Here is a 19,379-nt window from a genome sequence, read left to right as displayed (position 1 = left end):
CAGGAAAAAATAAATACAACAATTTAACAAACTAAAAACAGGGACAGAAGCTATACTGGTTGATAGATATGTCAGCTTTTATCTCCCATCCCATCCTCCCCTCACCACCCCACCCCATTCCACCCTTCTTTTCGAAAGTTAAAACAAATGTCTTCTAAAAAATCTTTTTTAGAAGAAAAAAACATTTCTGCCTAACCCTCCTTTGCGAGTAGAATTATATTTGTTTATTACCAATAATGATAAGTACTGTATACTTCCTGCATACTAACTGCATAACTATATTTATTTTTGTGTATTGTAGATCCTATTATACTCAACGCAATCAAAGTAACAGACGGAATTGATGAAATCTTTATTAACAATAGAGAAAAAGACACCGATCTCCTTTGGCAATATGTGGGGAGTTCAACAGGCTTCTATAGATCATACCCAGGTAAAGTTACCCATCACAATTTAATACAAAAACCTAATTTTTACGCAAGTAAACCATGTGGTTTACCACATGGTTGAAATAAAAACAAAATGGCAGCTTGGATTGGTCTGCTGTTTTCGTTTAAAATGGACAGAGGAAGGATTTGAACACAGGACTCTTGAATTGGAAGACATGTTACCACCAAGCAATAGACATACTACTCAATAAAATTGGCACCATCATATACTTACTACAAAAAAGCATTATCAACGTTACAATAATAATATCTTAAAATCACCACCGCAACAACCATCATCAAACCATCATCTTTATACCACCACCACAACAACCATCATAATACCATCATCTTTATACCACCACTGCAACAGCTATCATCATACCATCATCTTTATACCACCATCATCATCATACCATCATCTTTATACCACCAACGCAACAACCATCATCATACCATCATCTATACCACCGCAACAACCATCATCATACCATCATCTTTATACCACCAACTCAACAACCATCATCATACCATCATCTTTATACCACCACCGCAACAACCATCATCATACCATCATCTTTATACCACCACCGCAACAACCATCATCATACCATCATCTTTATACCACCAACTCAACAACCATCATCATACCATCATCATACCATCATCTATACCACCACCGTAACAACCATCATCATACCATCATCTTTATACCACCAACTCAACAACCATCATCATACCATCATCTATACCACCAACTCAACAACCATCATCATACCATCATCACAATCATTGGTAACTATCAAGAAATTGACATTTTATTATATTATTTAGGATCACGTCATGAAAAAAGAAACAAATATGGTGTTGATGTATTAGACCGAAGGAAGCAATCATGGTAAATAAACTGTCCACAAACATCAAACATTGTGGGCACTGAAAAGGGTCCAATCAAAGCAGAATAATAAGCACGTGGTCACAAATAATGATCACTAATATTAAATGTTGATGATTTCTAATATTAACAAAGATGTCAATTTAAAAAGATGTTCTCAATGATTTTAGGATCGGAGCATGAACATCGAAACAAACATGGTATAGATGTTTTAGACCGCAGACTACGATCTTGGTAAAGAAGTTGTAGAAATAATTATTTGATATTCCTCCCTAAAATTTAAACACTGTCTGGTGCAATGAATACTAATAAAGGTGGAAGAGACTTTTAGCAATTAATTAGATAATATTAATGTCATAATTTGAACATGATTACATCATCATTTTAATTCTTTTTATTGCACATCCTAATTATTCATCATTATCTCACCATCATTACCACCAACATTGACAGATCCAAATCATGGAGGTATAAAATAGAAGGAGAGAGCTCCGAAGACAAGCCTTTGTACTACGTAGTCCGCCGCCTCAGCATGTTACACAATGTTACGCGCAGTGTGCCTCTCCGCGTTGTCGCTTCCTAGTCGCGTTCCGAGTCACTGCGCATGCCTCCTGATATCGGCGACGTGACGTCACATGCTTGTTTACTCTGCATGCAGAGGAGATAAAATGGCTGCTACAGCAATGATTATATTTTTAGTCTAGATTATAATAATTATGCAAGGACTACTCCGGCCCTAGCCTAAAACTATAGACCTAGTCACGGTTTCGTAATCGAATACCTCCCCCATCCATTGTCAACAAACCCGCGAAATATGCCTACTAATGTATTTCGTCAATATCTTTGGCCGGCAATCATCGGCAGCCCAACGACTAACGTAAGAATGTAAAGTAATAACCATGTGTTCTTCACACAAAATTACAGCTGTCTGACGACGTCTATTAATATTTTATCGAAATACATATAATTGTATAAACAGCAAGTAAATTACAATAATAACTATAATGGGAGCCTGATAAAATTTGCTTAAAATGTCATATGTAAACATGTTTGGTATCAATATTTAGAGATTTTTTAAGCGGGAAGCAAACATTTGATTGTGCAACAATTATAACACAAACAATAGCACTGCGCATGCCAAAAGTATATGTGTTTGTTTGTGTATTTTTTAGGATCTCACCTCCTCTGTGATAGAGGGCTGACTAGAGGCGGCGGCTGACGTTGGTAACAAAGTCCGCGCAGCGCGCTGTCGGCACAAGGCTTTGGCTTTGAAAATACCATGGCGACATCCTGTTAACGCGCTACAATACCTTCGAGCTCTCTCCTTCTATTTTATACCTCCATGTCCAAATCATCAATATCATATATTACTCAAAACAAAACATTACATTTTAACGTTTTATTCCAACAAGCAATGCACAAGCTCCTCCCCTTCATAATTATCTGTCTAATAGTATTACTGTATATATATATATACCCACAGCATTGTCATTTTTTTCAGTAATTTGCCTTTGGATGGATTTGTATATATATATACGGTTTCGAATTAATGTTCATTGCCTAATGTGTTTATATATATATATATATATATATATAACACTGAATAAATTTCAAACAATGTATAATTATATCTAGTACCTTATCATGTTTGGTACATACCATATATTCCTATACTATGCATATACTATGTACATAACAATTTCCCTTAATACCACTGCTATCACAACTTTTATGGATATTCCCACATTCAGGATCTGAACATAAATATAAAAATGCTCACGGTATTGATGATAGGGACAGACGACGAACATCATGGTAATGTTTGTTCGGTTATGATATTGGGTCAAAAGGAAATGTATATGGTATATTACTGGTAAAACTAATCAAGGTGAACGATATTATTTCTGTTGTGATTAATCCATTTTTTTTATTTTAACAATATCTTTCCAAATCTTTAAATAATTCCATATGGTTATATATTTTCATTATATTTTCATGATGTATTTCTTGATTTATTCATGTCTTTTATTTGAAATATTGAAAAGTGTAATGTGAAATACTCATTTTTCTATTATGTTCCGTTAAAGCCATTTGACATTATCATAGTTGACATGGTTAACAATTTTTTTTTCCTCAACATTTTCTGCTTATAATGGAATTATAAGCATAAACAGCAGAGAGTTGGTTTATTAAAGTCTTTACTATAAAGTACGTCTAAAAACATGGTTATAACTTTCAGTATAGTCAAGAAATGTTAGTTGGTGATACATTACCAGGGTCGAGTAAAATCACGTTAAACAATTAGTTAATGATACAATGGTGCCAAGCGGTTGTACCGCATGTTTTAGTAATCTGTTAGTGTGAGGTTCGACATGTTGCCATATAATCTCACTCTTCCTGGGTTGTTTTGGAACCCGAGTAATTTTATTCTGCCAAAAGTTACGCAAGTAAACAATAATGTGTTCATCGGATCTTAATTTCCGCAATATTAGGATCCCCACACGAACACACAAACAAGCACGGTGTTGACGTGTTGGACAGACGAACACGTTCATGGTAACCGCATTTTTAAATTCCACATACTTTTTTTTTGACACGGTAAAGTAGTTAGAAAACAATCGGTAATTAGAGGTTTTTTCACCACATTTTGTAAATTTTAGACAATTTTTATTTAACTTTTCTTTGTTTTCTTCTTCTATAAAAAACCTTTTTTTTGACATGGGTAAAGTACTTGGCAATGGGTAATAGGGTTTTTAACTGTATTTTGCAGTTTTAGACACATTTATTTTCTATTACCTTTCCTCTGTTCATCTTCAATAAATAATCTTTGGAGAGCATGTTTTATTGTAGTACAGGTATTTAGTTATAATAAGTAAGTCTAGATTTGTTTTAAAGAAATAGCGCCATATATTGTATTTGTGCTAACAAAGAATGGTTGCTATTTGGAGGCAGACCTGTTAGAAAAGTTATAGTTCAAAACAAAATGATTGTTCAAAAAAATCATGCCTACAGTACATTTAACAATTATTTTTAAAGTAAAAATATTAATTTGTGTGAGTCATGTCTTGAAATATGAATCACATTAATACCCAATTCACACTTCCAAAAATTGAATAATCATAAAAAAAATATCTACCTTGGTACGAACGCGTTTCCGTGTTCATCGACGTCATCGCTATAATTTTAGTGCATCATGGTAATTTTATTGAACATTAAGAATAACAATTTACTCTTTCTTTCCAAGAAAATTGGATTCAAATATGAATTAAATGGCCAATGACTTAAATAGATGAAATGATTTAAAAATAAAGATTTAATGATGTAACATGAGCATAAATATTTTTGAATTTTTAAATTTAAAACTGAGTTTAAATACTTTATTTATTTTGTTAAATTTTGGGATACTTTTATATTGCAACATTTTCTTTTTTAAAACATTTTGTTCCTTGATATTACAGTATAATAATTTTGAAAACTAGTAGTTGACATTAATATTTCATATTTTAAATTCTTTGGATTTCATATTTATTGAATCATTAATATACAATATGATATTCCTTTTGAGAATCATATTTCTCCTAGTTGTATCATTTTCTTATTAATATAATCCGATACAAATTGTGTAATTTGGTTCTGCGTTTCGAAAGAAATCATTTAGATGTTGATTAATTTTAATCACATACCATCCTGTATAATAATACTCCAGGTACAATAGCAAAGGGATATATTTCTGTACATAGACCTATACAGAGACAAATCCTTATCTTTCTCCTTTACGTTGTCAAAGTTCTCCCTTACGGCAATGCCTCTATCATAGACTATTATGTATATTTCAACAAGTAAGTTTACTGCGCATTTTTTATGTAGACGTTAACAGCTCAAATGATGGCTAATAACACTTTGTTTGAATCAAATCCCTATTTTATGTTGATTACAAAATGGGTAAGGCTTTATACATACAGTATGAACATTTGTTTGATTAAAGCCTGGCGCACAGTATAGCTATTTGTGCCAGTTGTCTCAGCCGATAGATAAAGTGTGCGCCCGGCTTAAGGTTACATTGGAATAGAAAATCTAATATTTCGTAGCTACTGTAGATATAAAATGAAAAAGTAGGTTATGTTTTAAGTTGTGAATTCATTTCATTGAAAGAGATCACTTTTCATAGCACAAACCTAATTTAAGTGAAATGTAATAAGAAAATTGCAAATTACATGATATATCATGTCAGGAAATTCACTGATGGATATATGCAACAATTGTTGGCATTGAAAAAAAAAATATCCATTTGATAAAAAGATCTCCGTAACATAATGAAATTTTTATGTTGAAAGATTTTAGTTTCATTTTCCAAGGCATTCATGCATAACATTCTATTACCTTCGGTGTCCTTCAACTGTAATTGGCAATTTTTTTCAAAGACTAGCAGGACCGCCAATTTATTAGCATTCTATAAGAATATTTTATAATAATTATATAAATGACTTTTGCCAAGACAACATAGCTGAACCTTCAGGCAGTAAAATACTAAAGTAAATTTTAGTCATACTATTGAATAAGATAAATATCTTATTCAATAGTACTGTATAATAATTTTTCTTATTCAATAGTACTGTATAATAATTTCAAGCAAGTATCATAGGCAAATTATGTAATACAGTGTCATATTTACCTTATCTAAGGCTATAAGCATGATACAGATGTCACATGTGATACATATATGACATTGTATTATAGAATGTGCCTATGATACTTGAAAATGTCTGTTCTAGTCTAAAAGCATGTAGAACTTCGATCCATGGAGGTTTTTTTAAGCTACTTTGGTTTGTTGATCTCGTGCATTTATATTTTTTTTAATTTATAAGTAATAATATAGAAAAATAAATAATAATAATAAACAATACTATGCATTCTATTTCCATATTCTTTACTAATAGATTTTCTTTCTATCTGGTGACAGGTACAAGAAATCCCATAGATCCAACTGGTCTAGATTTGTTTAGGGTCACGTTTCGACGATGGTAAAATGTTTGCTTGTTTTCAGAAAGAGTGATTTTTTTTTTCAACCATTTAGATTTAATTCCTTACTTTATTTCTTTTAATTAGCTGAGTCAATTTTTCCAAATCTTAAAACCATAAAATACCAAAGAAAAATTGCCCCAGAAACTTTAGGCCCTAAAAACTACCAGTAACTTGCACCAAAAAAACTCAGTGAAAACTAAAAAATATTTAAAATAAAAACCTTTTAAAAACAGAACTTAAATATTTGACAGTTCTGGAAATGTTGCTTGAGAAGGTCCACCTAAGCTGAAATGATTTAATAATTAACACACACTCCCCTTCCCTACTATCCCATTTACAAAGTCGGCAACAAAAATGTTTTGGAAAAGTTGAAAATTGGGTAAAGTGTCTTTTTTTTGCTGTGCTGTGTTTTAATGATAAAATTATATTAGTATAGATAGCTATATAGCTTTTTAAGAAGCCTTAATTTGCACTTATAGTTAATACAGAATTATTAAAAACAAGAATGTTTGCGTATTAATAATATATTGTTATAATTGGGTTTTATGTAGAATTGCCTCAAGAATCCTCATAACTTTTATTCATTTAGTCAGACATCCCTACCTACAATGCTATTGTCATACCAAACCATTAGTTTAACATTAGAAAATGCTCAGAAATGACAGATACCTATCGAGAATTACAAAAATACAACTTGTATGATATTTATAGAGTAGAGAACATTGTTTTCTTCAGATAATCCTATGTTATTATTCTAACCATGCTTTGTTAGAAGCGTGTGTTTCAATCTGTGACCTTATTAACTACTACCCAAAAGGCTGTTTAATTTGCCTGAAATGTGACATGTTTGTATTAAAGCGACTTTATCACATTTTACCATTTTCTCCTGCAATAAATTACGTTGTGTTGTGAATTAGAAGAGATAAGTCTGTTGAGAAATTTCCTATGGATATGACTGTGTAATACAGTAGTGGTTTTCATCCATTGCATTTTTGTTTGTATGAATTGAACTGCACATTTCATTTGCAAGGAAGGTATCATATCATTGGACCATAATTTAACCCATGATTTCAATAGATATTATCTTAAAACATAAAATTACAATAGGTTTACTTAACATTATAGTCAATCCCTATTCAGGGAACAACCATGTTAAGGTGACTTTTGGGTACTGAATGTGTCACCTTCACCTTCACGTTCTACTGTATAGTTATGTTGCAAAAACCTTTCGTATGCTAATATATATTGCTTTGATGCTATGTCGTACAATTTACAACAGTTTAATACCACTGAATAATATTGATGTGTTTGGATGTATTTTTGCCATTTCCATTAATAATCTAATCTTATATGATTAATATGAATAAATATAAAATTGTTGCTATATGCATTGCTATAATCCTTACATACGATAATTGCATAAATTACATATTGATTTTACACTCAAAATATTCTTATACTCTCTAATCATAAAAATTAGGCCTAAAAATAGTTGTGGTTTCAATAGACGAAGTACAATAAACATAGTTTTAATCTAATTTTACTATTGTTGTATTGTATGATATGAATTAGTATATGATATTTTTAATAAGATATATTTATCCTTTTTAAATTAATATACAAAACAAATAGGTTTATTTTTATGTGAATCTGAAATGAAAGTAAAATTGCTGTTTATATTTATAAATTTGAAATTAATTTACATGTCATTACCATACTGACTTGTAAGGCCATTCCTTGGGATGGGTGAATTTATACAGCCTTATGTAAAAATTGGGAGTAGTGTTTAAAGTGAACCACAATGGTATGACATAGCTCAAGCATTGGTATCAATTACTCAGAGATTGGCTTTAACTCTGAAATAATCTATATGATGCAGGAGGTAATCAGTATTACATTAGTTTTAACACAGTAATTCATTACATGCATCTCATACATGCATTTATAATATACCTCTTCATTTAAAATTATCAGAGCATATAACAATAACAAGCTAAGCGTCAGAATATGAGAAAATTATAATGTAGTATCCTTCTCTTAGTAGTTATTATAAACAATGTTAATATGCGGTTGTCTAGATGTAGAACGCCAGGCTAGTGATCTGGATGTCGTGGGTTTGAGTCCTGTAGTTGACTACATTTTTTAACCTGCCTCTGGTGAAGTCATTTAGGATTTTTAGTTTGAGATGTAAATTTTGTATATTAACATTTATGTTAGCTGATCTTATTTCCGATATAAACTAAGCTACATACTTGATGATGTAACCTTGCCATATTATAGAATTTCTAGACAAGAGTTGGCCGATTGCAGCCAGACAGTCTGAATTTAAAATAGTTCTACTTTAGGTTGTTGGTTTCCAATTTTAAAAGGTGATTATTTGGAAATTCTAATAAACTTTTGAGTTTATGTTTACTTGAGAAAAAAAACCCGATTTGGATTGCAAGTATGTAGAGCTTCTGAATTATAGGAGAAAGATTTTAAAAGGGTGTGATAAATGTATGTTTAGCTGTTAATATGTGTATATATACTATATACACACATTTCTATAGCATTTATTTTTAAAAACAAATGTTTATGTAGCAATGAATTAAAAAAAAGGATTTTTAACTCACACAACATTAAGGATTTATGTTTAAAGTTTATGTATCCATTAGGAAAGATTTAATACCCCAGAATGGTTTTCAACTGTAAATTTAAAACCCTTGACTGTTTATTTAGCAATGAATACCAAAGTTTTTTTTTATTTTTACCTCCACGGTCACACAACATTAATTATTGCATTTGTTATAGTATCACTTGGAAAGATTCAACTCCCCCTGGCGGTTTACTAAACCAGAGTGGTTTACAACTGTCAATTTAATACCTTCAACCTTTAATTTTAGTCATTTTAATACCCTTTGCATATGGATGCGTGCAATAACAAAAATGTGTTTAGAGTACAGAGGCTATATCTTACAGTATAGATATGTTTGAAACGTGAGCAAAATTATTTTAATAGAATCTTATTTGAATGCATCTTTTTTTCAACTGAATATTTTTTATTCAATTTCATTTTGGTGGCTGGATTATTTAATGTAAATTATCCATACAGTCAATTCATGGCAATGTCATTTTTCTTCCAATCCTGGCAAACATTAAACCAGGCAAAAAATGGAAACTCAGCAAAAAGTTACAAATGGATCAATATGATGTAAGACGAAGAAGCTGGTGAGTTTGCTGCCCTCAGTGTTTCACCTCCTTCTGTCTCATGAATATTTATGATGTATAGATGTTCCAATACAGTTGTTGTATACACTTTCTCTATGTTTGTATTTATATAGTGTTTATGCCAGTTTGTGAGTTTGGTAAATTAGATGTTTAGTTGATGTCAAGCTGTATTTTATAATTATTATACCCAATTTATAGATATATAAATTATTCAAATGTTGTTTTGTATATCCATCCGAATTTCCCAAGGAATGTTTTTATTAATCTAAAAAAATGTACACCTGTATTTGTTCATTATTAACATGTATGTTAGTTGGGTTTTTTTAGTATTCCATGTTATTTATTTGAGGATAAAAGATAATATAATATTATAAACATTATCTCAGGACAGGTGTGTTGCTACAATTCCTTTTTAATGAATATTATATATTAATAATAGCTGCGTTGCTCATTAGCAGGTACATAAACTGAAGTAAAACAGGATATAGACAGAATTTTTAGATACATAAACTTGTTAAAAAGTTAGTCTTCAACTGGGTCTAAAGCTCTGTCCACACTATCAAACTAGTTTGAAAAAAAATGTGTGATGTGCTCAAATATGGTAGTGATATTACATCACCATGTCTATATATGGGCACATCACATTAAGTTTGATATTGTATACAGAGCTTTAATAGATTAGTTAAAACATGGAGGAATGTAAATAATTCTCAATGCTTTAAATTTGCACACTGACTACTCCTACTATTGTAATAAGTAGGAAAACACATACATTTTCTTGTAGAAGTAGATGAACAGTCTCTAACTTTAACATGAAAGAATTGTCTATTATTTATTATTTTGTTTTGTAAATTGTTTTATGTTTCTAAGTTGATTATCAAAACTAAGTGTTCTTTTTTACTTTTGACAGCCATGGGTTAACATAACCACTTTGTTCATTGCTTAGTCGTTTGATCCGGCCATGTTTATTATTATTATTATTGATATTTTTACTTGGCACTTCCTGTACAGTAGTTGCATGTATGGTGTTGTGGTTTCTTATTTTGTATTTTTATTGGTAGTATAACAGTTTTTAAAAACTAAGTGTTATTGTAATGTGCACGTTTTAATGTTATATATGTAGTGTGATGCATTATGTAGATTTTTATTACAAATTTTTAATAATTTTTTGTTAAGGTAAGTATACATTATATTATATGTTACAAATATTAATTGGACAAGTAAGCAATAACTTTACTACAAAATTGCTTATTCCTAGGTACTTATTACCATGTGTAAAGAATAATATTACTATGAAAAAATGGACTCACCTTCCTTTTGTTATGTCTGCAGTCCTGTTATCATGTACATACATACGCACGAATGCAGTTTTTTATAGTCCATATTCATTTGTAATCCAATTGAAGATTTTCTGTTCACTTTCAAACATGTGCTTAATATTGCATACCAGATAAATAATATAACTTTAGTTTGACTCTGAATTTCTACTTGAAACTGACACATCAATACAAGCACTTAAAGTGCAAACGATGGAATCCCATTTCCTAACAATGTCACACATCAACTGCCCTCCTTACCATAAATCTGGCCAATTACGAAGCAGATTTTTACAGGTGAAGTGGCGGGATATTGAATGTCGCTCGGTCTTTACGGGCAAAATCAATATGCAAATATCGGCTTATCAATATCTTTGGATTTGGGAGATGATTCGGAATTTCTAACATTGTTTTCATATTTTAAACAAATTTAGAAAATTGATATCAGAAAAAACATATTTATATAAAAAACCCTATATGAACTTTTGCATCATTTAATTCAATATTTTTAGGATATCAATTTACCGGTTTATCCAATTATTGCGTACTTTGTTGCCGTGAACCCAACTCCATCAAAGAACATATAATCACCATGATAGCCCTACAAACAATATACAGTACTCTCCAAAATACTAAAAAGCTATTAAAAAAATATATTTATAAATAGCATTGTTTAAGACCTAGTTTCTATGTTTGCTTAATCTGTTTTTTTGGATTTAATTGAAGGAGTGTTTTAACACCTTTCTTATCAAAATCAATTTTATTGATCCAGCACTTAAAAATAAATGCATTAGAATATTATGTTGTATGCAGTCAAGTAGAATTCCCATAGTTTACATGCATTTGAATCAAACATACATACATCAAACCACAGCATTGTCGAATGGTTCATTAAAATGACATTACTATGTTAATGTGCAATCAGGCAGAACAGTAATTAAAAACATGTATAGCCTTCATTTAATGTTCTATTAAAATTACATTGAAATTGAACAATTGATGTGAATCTAGAGATGATCAGCAATTGTTAGCAGAAAGTTAGTACTTATATAGTTAAATAAAAATGAATAAAATGTGTTATTGCAATGAAGTGAAGCCGATTTTTCAATCTGTTTCGACGCTCATTAAAACATAAACAAATAAAATGTGTTTTTGCAATGAAGCGAAGCCGATTTTTCAATTTGTTTCGACGCTCATTAAAACATAAACAAATAAAACTGTGAAATGGCCTAGTTTTTATTATTATAAAATTTTATTAAACTTCATTTTTCATGTTTTTTCGGGACAATACATCTTTAAATTTGACGACAAAATATTGCAAAGAATTACGACAATAGTCTAACCAATTACCTAATATAATATGAAACAACTAACCAAAACACTAAACATGACTGTATTGTGGGATTCTTATGCTTAGAATAGTAATACCAGCTTTAACTTTATTATATAATATAAAATAATATACTAATTTATTTAAATTCTTTATAATCAAATATAAATCTGATTTTTTTTCTCAGGTACATCGGTGCGGCCAACTCACCAAAAGACGTTCTAATACTTGTGGATATGTAAGAACATTTTTTATTTTTTTATTATTAGGATTATTTTTAGAGGGATGATACATCTTTAAGCTGTATCTACTCTATCAAACTTGTGACAAAAAAATGTGATGTGGCCATATATGGAAATGATGATGTCATATCACTACCATATTTAAGCATATCACTACCATATTTGGGCACATCACACTTTTTGTCAAACCAGTTTGATAGTGTAGACAGAGCTTATTTAACAAAACACCTTTCCATATTAGGAGTGGTAGTACCAGTGGCATCACTTCAAACTTGATAAAAGTTTCTGTTTCCGAAGCAATTGACACGCTTGGAGATGATGACTTTGTAAATGTAGCAATGGTGAGTTTGTTTTATATTATTATCAATTTGATTTAGGCCTTCTACAGGGTTCACTGTGCAGCCTAACATGAACGATGAGCACATCAGTACATCATACTAACCACTATTCTTCTAAAAGATGCATTGGGTTGCACACGACCTGAGAAGACTTGTTCTACCGGATTTATTGGTGGAGAGAATTGAACCTTTGTACAGTGTGGCCAACAAGTAATTTCTCTTTGTGTATTATTGGCTTTTTTGCTGAATAGAATGTTAATCTATATGGCTATTATATGAAAATTATATATAACATATTTCTGTCTTCTATACAGTTCAATGACAACACAACATTTCTAGATCCTAAACTGACAACTTTTGTTCAAGCTAATTTGAGAAATAAACAGGTAATGTGCAAATATTTAATATTCAAATTAGTAAAGTTTGTGGCGCAAAGTTTCTAAAATGGAAAAGACTTTCCCATTTCCCAACCAAAATGTCGATATTCTCAACTTCATTTATTTTGTTTTTGAAAAAAATAGCAAACATAATGGCTAAATCTCTGGCATAATTATACTTCTTGCATAAAGTTGACCCATCAAACATCTATCATTATTTTTAATTTCAGTCAAATCTAGCATAAACGAACCTCATAACCTTTGTCCTCTGGCTTAGAGTTTTACTGGAATTGGGCAAATTTAGGTTTACCATCATTTGTTTCAATCGCTGGCTACCCCGTGTTTGCAGTGCAATAATGTTCAAATTGTATAACCCATCTGAAGTCAGGCCTCCATCATATTTTCGATTTTTTTCTGTTGCCATTCATGTATATTTAAAACATTTTTTTAAAAACAAACTAAAGTTGGACAAAAGCTGCAGTAACTGCAGTAAATAGTAAAGAAGTTATTGCTATCCAAACACAAACGCAATTGTGAAAATTATGTAATAATCTTATTTTTTTTTAGCATTTAAAGAAACAACTGAAAGAGTATATGGAAAATAATGCGACAGAGGAGATGGCAAACTATACAAGAGCTTTGGAATTTGCCTTTATATCCCTTGATAAAGTAAATGTGTTTTATAACTTACTAATAATTTACACAAATTTTAAAAGATCAAAATTTATCGATCGTTTAAAATTTGACTTGTTTGAGCGTTTCTTCAAGCGTTGCTTAGGCACGTAGATGCGAAGTGTTGCTAAACCAAGGTTACTCTCAAGCGTTGCTGAGACAAAAAGACATGAAGTTTTGCTAAACCAAGGTTACTCTCAAGCATTGCTGAGACAAAAAGGCATGAAGTGTCGCAAAACGATTTATAGTTTTGATTTTTACCTCTTTTCCTGTGAATCGTTAATATATCAGTGATAGGCCTAATTAATTCTTTTCCAGGCCTGTCTGGCTCAGCAACCACAACTCAATGTCGACTGGAAAAAGGTTTAAACTGAAAAGTGCATAGCATGTTGAATGTAAAGTGTAAATTTTAGAATATAAGATAGTATGGAATGGAATATTATATCCTTTAATAACCTGATATTTTGTTTTGTAGCTAATGGATGAGGCCACAACTTCTGATAATGGCAAAGGAGCGGACTGTAATTCAGTCATCCTGATGTTCACAGATGGTGGCCCCGATTCTGGCGAAGAAATTATTAAAAAGTACAATGATCAAAAAAGAGTAAGTCATAATCATTTACAATGGAAGAAAAAAATATATGTGCATACTTATAAAGAAATAGAAATGCGTCCATCACCGGTTCTCGTCAATCAGATCCTCGTTTTTAAGCAATGTTGGCTCAGTTGCATTAGGATATAGATTGGAGAGTTATTAGGTGTAATGATAAGGAAGTCGGACTAGCATAGGTTCGAGCCTGCCTCTGCCATACTGATTGTATCCTTAGGCTATATGCTTTAGTCTGGAATTGGAAACAAAAAACTGATACAACTTATTTGAGCTTAATGTTTTTGATCATTTTCTTTTAGACACGAATATTTGTGTACAATGTAGGTCCAAACGCCATGGTATCTTCAGATGGAGTAAAAGAAATGGCCTGTCTCACAAATGGTTAGTATTCAACAATTTAGTCTGCTTGTTACCTTAACTTTTCCTTCATTTATCTCTCTCCTCTGAGAGGTGTAAAAAGTGTTCCATTCATTCATTGGATACATTGTATAAGTAATCTTTATTCCTATTGTTTGTATAGGTTACTTTAGCAATATTCCATCAATCGGAGCTGTTCGGTTAACAACATTGGTAAGTAGAATGTTTACTTTGGCCTTTTTTATTTTTCTACTTTATAATATCAGGGAAGAGTGAAATTAGGGTTACTTACGGTTTAAATATTGTAATTTCACTCTTCCCTAAAATGAATCTGGTATGTAACATACAGCTTAAAAACAGAATGCATGATGCCTAGCTGTGTGTCCATTGAAGGTTATTCCACCTGGTGAACAATATAATATTGAAAGGTGGGCTGCCTAGTAATGTACCATTAAGCCTCTAAATCTATCGCTTATTTCTTCTAGGATTATATTCCTGTGTTGAGTCGTCCTCTAGTGTTAGCAGGAAATCGGACATATCAGTGGTCTAACATTTACCTAGATGCATTGGTAAGCCATTATCTTTTTAAATGTAATGTTTTATTTATTGTAATTGAGCAAATGTATAAAATATATATACCATGTTGTAGGACTTTCTTCTGACACCTTTCTCAGGTCATTCTTTGCAAGCGACACTTTGTTAGGGACACTTTGTTGGGTAAAAAGTTGTTGCATGCCAAGTATCACCTAAGATCACATGTGACATAGGGATTATAAAGAAGCTAAGAGAAATATTAGTATTATTATTATTATTTAAAACCATTACAGGGACTTGGAATGATGACCACACTAACACTGCCAGCATTTAACAAGACAAAACTTCCAGATGGTTCAGCGGTAAGTAAACATTATGTTGCATTAGTAAATGGACATTCTTTATTCTTTGTTTTTCTTTATTCTTTATTTCACAACCAACAGTACAAGGCACCAATTACAGGTTGATAATAAAATATAAATTTAAAAACACAAAGTTAAAGTATATAATAATATCGTTTACATTTTAATTGAAAAAGGCTACAGTTAAAAGAATAGAATTCATGATGATTTGGCCCAGGAAATATTCCTTAAATGGACAAAATAGTAACAAGGGTAGTGCGCTGTGTTCTTTAAGTACACACGTGCCAGATGTGTACACTGGATCTCTTGTCCTTGTCCCAGAATGTTTTATCACCAGAAATATGATCAAGAAAAGCATTCAACTTTATTTCCGACAAACTGTCCATAAGAAACAAATACATACAATAAAGAAGAAAAGAAATACAAAGCATTATTATGACAACCGTTTAATGGAGAAAGGACCAAGAATTATTTGTTGACATATAGTTCCCCTCTCCACTTACAAATACCTTGAACCTGTGCCGATAATTTTGACTATTGGAATAGAATAGAAAAGAATAGAAAACTTTGTTATCAATATACTGTATGAAAATATTTCATATATCAATTTTTTAGTTAAGTTATAATATGTATAATCCTGTAAACATATGTTCAACCCAAACTATGTTTCTGATGAAATTTTCTTATGGAATCGTTTTCATTAAATATTTCTTTTTAATTTTAAATATTGTGTCTAGAATCAACAACTTCTTGGTGTAGTTGGTACAGATGTGACGATTAAAGGAATGGAAAACTTGGTTCCTAAAGCTCGTGTAAGTAGATTTTTAAGCTAATCTATATACTTGTAATAACTATGTATTCATATTGTTTTTCATCAATTGTTTTAGTCAATTAACACATTGTTTACTATCAGTCATTTCTTTATAATCATTCAAAACAATAGTATTAAGTATAGTATTTGTCTTGGTTTAATTTTATAAAGTCATTTTTTATATTTAACACGTTGACGTCAGGGATGAGTGTAGAAGTGTTCTATGGTTATACCTCAATTACTATAATTACCAATTGACAAGTGTAATTTATACAGTATATGGCAGTACTGGAATGCACAATTTTCCACAAATATTTTAAAAATAATTTGTAACTAAATCTGGCTGCAGTGGATTCAGCACATACTGTAGTACAAATTGGCATGTTTACGTTTTCCATGTTGACATGTCCAAGTGTACCATGTTGACATGTCCCAGGGCACCATACTGATATGTCCAAGTGTACCATGTTGACATGTCCCAGGGCACCATACTGATATGTCCAAGTGTACCATGTTGACATGTCCAAGTGTACCATGTTGACATGTCCCAGGGCACCATACTGATATGTCCAAGTTTATCTTGTTGACATGTTAACACATCAAACTGACACAATTCTTCTAATTATAATCTTTAATATTGATAACATGTGTACCATGTTAACATGTCCAAGTGTACTACGTTGATCTGTCCAAGTGTACTATTTTGACATGTCCAAATGTATTTACCCATCAAACTGACACATTTCTTGTAATAATCTTCTTTAATATTTTTATAACACAGAAGATAAAACATGATATTGATCTAGTCCTTTTTGTTCTTAACTTTTCTTTATCATCATAACATGCTTAAATCATTTTCCTTTATCTTTAACAGCTTCATACTTTATTTTCTTAAATACTTGCTTAAATTATTTTAAATTACAAGACTAATCGGAAGCCAATAGACAAAATACTAAGTAGAAGGAATTTTAAATGATAGAGGAATATTTTCTTTTATAATCTGATTCAGCAAAGCAATAAAAATAAGTGTGTACAAATTTGTTTCTAAAAAAAATAAATAGTTTAAAAAAAACAAAAACAAATCATATATATTTTATGGGTGTAAAAATATTGTTTTCATATAAACAGCAACACCAAATCACGTTGTTTACCTGTGACCGTAATACATACAGTATGCATAGGCTTTCGATAAGCTCCTCTTGAAAATTAATTAAAATCTTGAATTGGGTGCGAAATTGTTTATGGAACATTGAGGCTAGTTACTACTTCAACCACTTTTTGAAGAATATTTCTTTTTCGGTGAAGGAATAGTACAACCAACATTTCTCATCACTGAGATCATCGTTGTTTATGACTGTTATCACTTATAATTTAAGCAAGTATATATTAATAAGAAAACATCATGTCAGATTTCTTCTGTTAGTTTCTGTTGTACATTATCTTATTTCATTAACATTGAATGTGCCCCCCTACCCACAATGCATGCACTATTACTCCGACGGAGATAATTTCAAGAATAATTTTTAGGTAAAGTATCCGCATGTTTTGACTTTTGTTTTAATATTTTTTCAATATTTGTTATTTTTATTTCAACTTTTAACCAAAGATTTTTAATAGTTTGTATGATTGATTCATAATTGTATTATCGATTTTGAAATTAAATTTGTTTGATGAAAGATATTGCCTTGCATGCAATTACTGAATTAACTTTTTAATATTATAGCTGAGAATGCTTTGCTAACTTCAGTCTAGAAGGAGCTTGCCATATTTTAATGCTATATACTTTAGTAGCTATATTTGATATGTACGTCATACTGTAGTATTACTTGTGGAGTTCGATATGTCATTAGTTTTCTATATCTAGGAAATGCTCTATTACATTGGCAATTAATGCCAAATAGCATACAATTTATACTTTAAATATATCTCTACATTTTTAATTCAGTAATAGTGAGAATGTAAAATAGTTATGCTTTAATTTTATTTCAAAGAGTATATATAGTAGAGGAATATTAGCTTTTGTTGTTAAATTACATTTTATACTTTATCTTCTAAAAGTAAAGTACTTTAGAGTTTTGGGAATCTAATGTATGACTTGTAACGTATATATAGCATGCTTTTAATATTTTTACAATAGAACATACTTTAAAACAAGTCTAACGCAACAATCACGATCTTTCCTCCTTCCCTTTTTACAAAACCTTATTTAGATTTTAAATTATTCTTGCTTGGAAATTTTAGTAAGGTAATCTTTTTGCTTTTAAGCTGCTTTTTTCATATCAAAATAGAAGTTAGGTAAATTCAGAAAACTATTTAAAAACTAGTATAGTATTTCCATATAAGGTGCTGACGAAGTTGATAGGCGCCAACACTGGTTAGGATCTACGTGTTTACTTTAGGCTTGCCAACTGTTTTTTTTAGGGGTGAAGATACAGCCTTTGGCAGTTTCTATTGCTTTCGTCCTGCTTAACAGCGACTATTTTAGATATTCTATGACTTCTTTAACGTTTGACAATTTTCATAGAACATTTTACCTGTTAGAGGGAATTACCATTTAATTTTTTTATTTGTTTATTTTTATTAGTTATTGTTTTTTATTAAATTATCACATTCTGGAATTTAATACACACTATGTAAGGTTTTGTAAATTTTCCAAATATTAAAATAGATTGTCGTTTAGTATTATTTACTCTTTTTATCAGTAATTCTATTTTAGATTATGAACGATTGTCAGTAAATTATTATTCATTTGTTTGACATTAAAAAGATGAGAAAGTTTATTTAAAATACAAACATTTTAAATCATTTTATCCTATCATCACCACAAACAACAGCAATTTCATAAACATCTTTAATAGTAAAGTAAGATTTTCGATAC

The 19,379-nt window shown here is 30.6% G+C and overlaps 1 protein-coding gene across 11 annotated transcripts in view; it reads left to right on the top strand.

The window, feature by feature from the left end:
• Window positions 1-19,379, top strand: part of LOC140058401 (voltage-dependent calcium channel subunit alpha-2/delta-1-like) — a 63,798-nt gene that overhangs the window by 19,887 nt on the left and 24,532 nt on the right. For 6 of the 11 annotated variants that reach the window (XM_072103986.1, XM_072103985.1, XM_072103984.1 and 3 more), the window contains exons 6-17: window positions 302-433; window positions 9,489-9,552; window positions 12,386-12,436; window positions 12,682-12,781; window positions 13,093-13,164; window positions 13,723-13,824; window positions 14,303-14,431; window positions 14,737-14,818; window positions 14,958-15,007; window positions 15,280-15,363; window positions 15,622-15,690; window positions 16,428-16,502. In XM_072103986.1, the coding sequence (XP_071960087.1) occupies window positions 302-433; window positions 9,489-9,552; window positions 12,386-12,436; window positions 12,682-12,781; window positions 13,093-13,164; window positions 13,723-13,824; window positions 14,303-14,431; window positions 14,737-14,818; window positions 14,958-15,007; window positions 15,280-15,363; window positions 15,622-15,690; window positions 16,428-16,502 (1,010 nt within the window). Of the gene's footprint in view, window positions 1-301; window positions 434-1,262; window positions 1,327-1,493; window positions 1,558-3,747; window positions 3,880-6,283; window positions 6,345-9,488; window positions 9,553-12,385; window positions 12,437-12,681; window positions 12,782-13,092; window positions 13,165-13,722; window positions 13,825-14,302; window positions 14,432-14,736; window positions 14,819-14,957; window positions 15,008-15,279; window positions 15,364-15,621; window positions 15,691-16,427; window positions 16,503-19,379 lie in introns of those variants that run through there. The other 5 variants (XM_072103983.1, XM_072103982.1, XM_072103980.1 and 2 more) reach the window with 5 other exon arrangements.

Source organism: Antedon mediterranea, chromosome 9, assembly GCF_964355755.1.
Source record: "Antedon mediterranea chromosome 9, ecAntMedi1.1, whole genome shotgun sequence".
NCBI lineage: Eukaryota > Metazoa > Echinodermata > Crinoidea > Comatulida > Antedonidae > Antedon > Antedon mediterranea.
The sequence above is the reverse complement of the archived record's forward strand: the minus strand, read 5'-3'. Positions and strand labels throughout refer to the sequence as shown.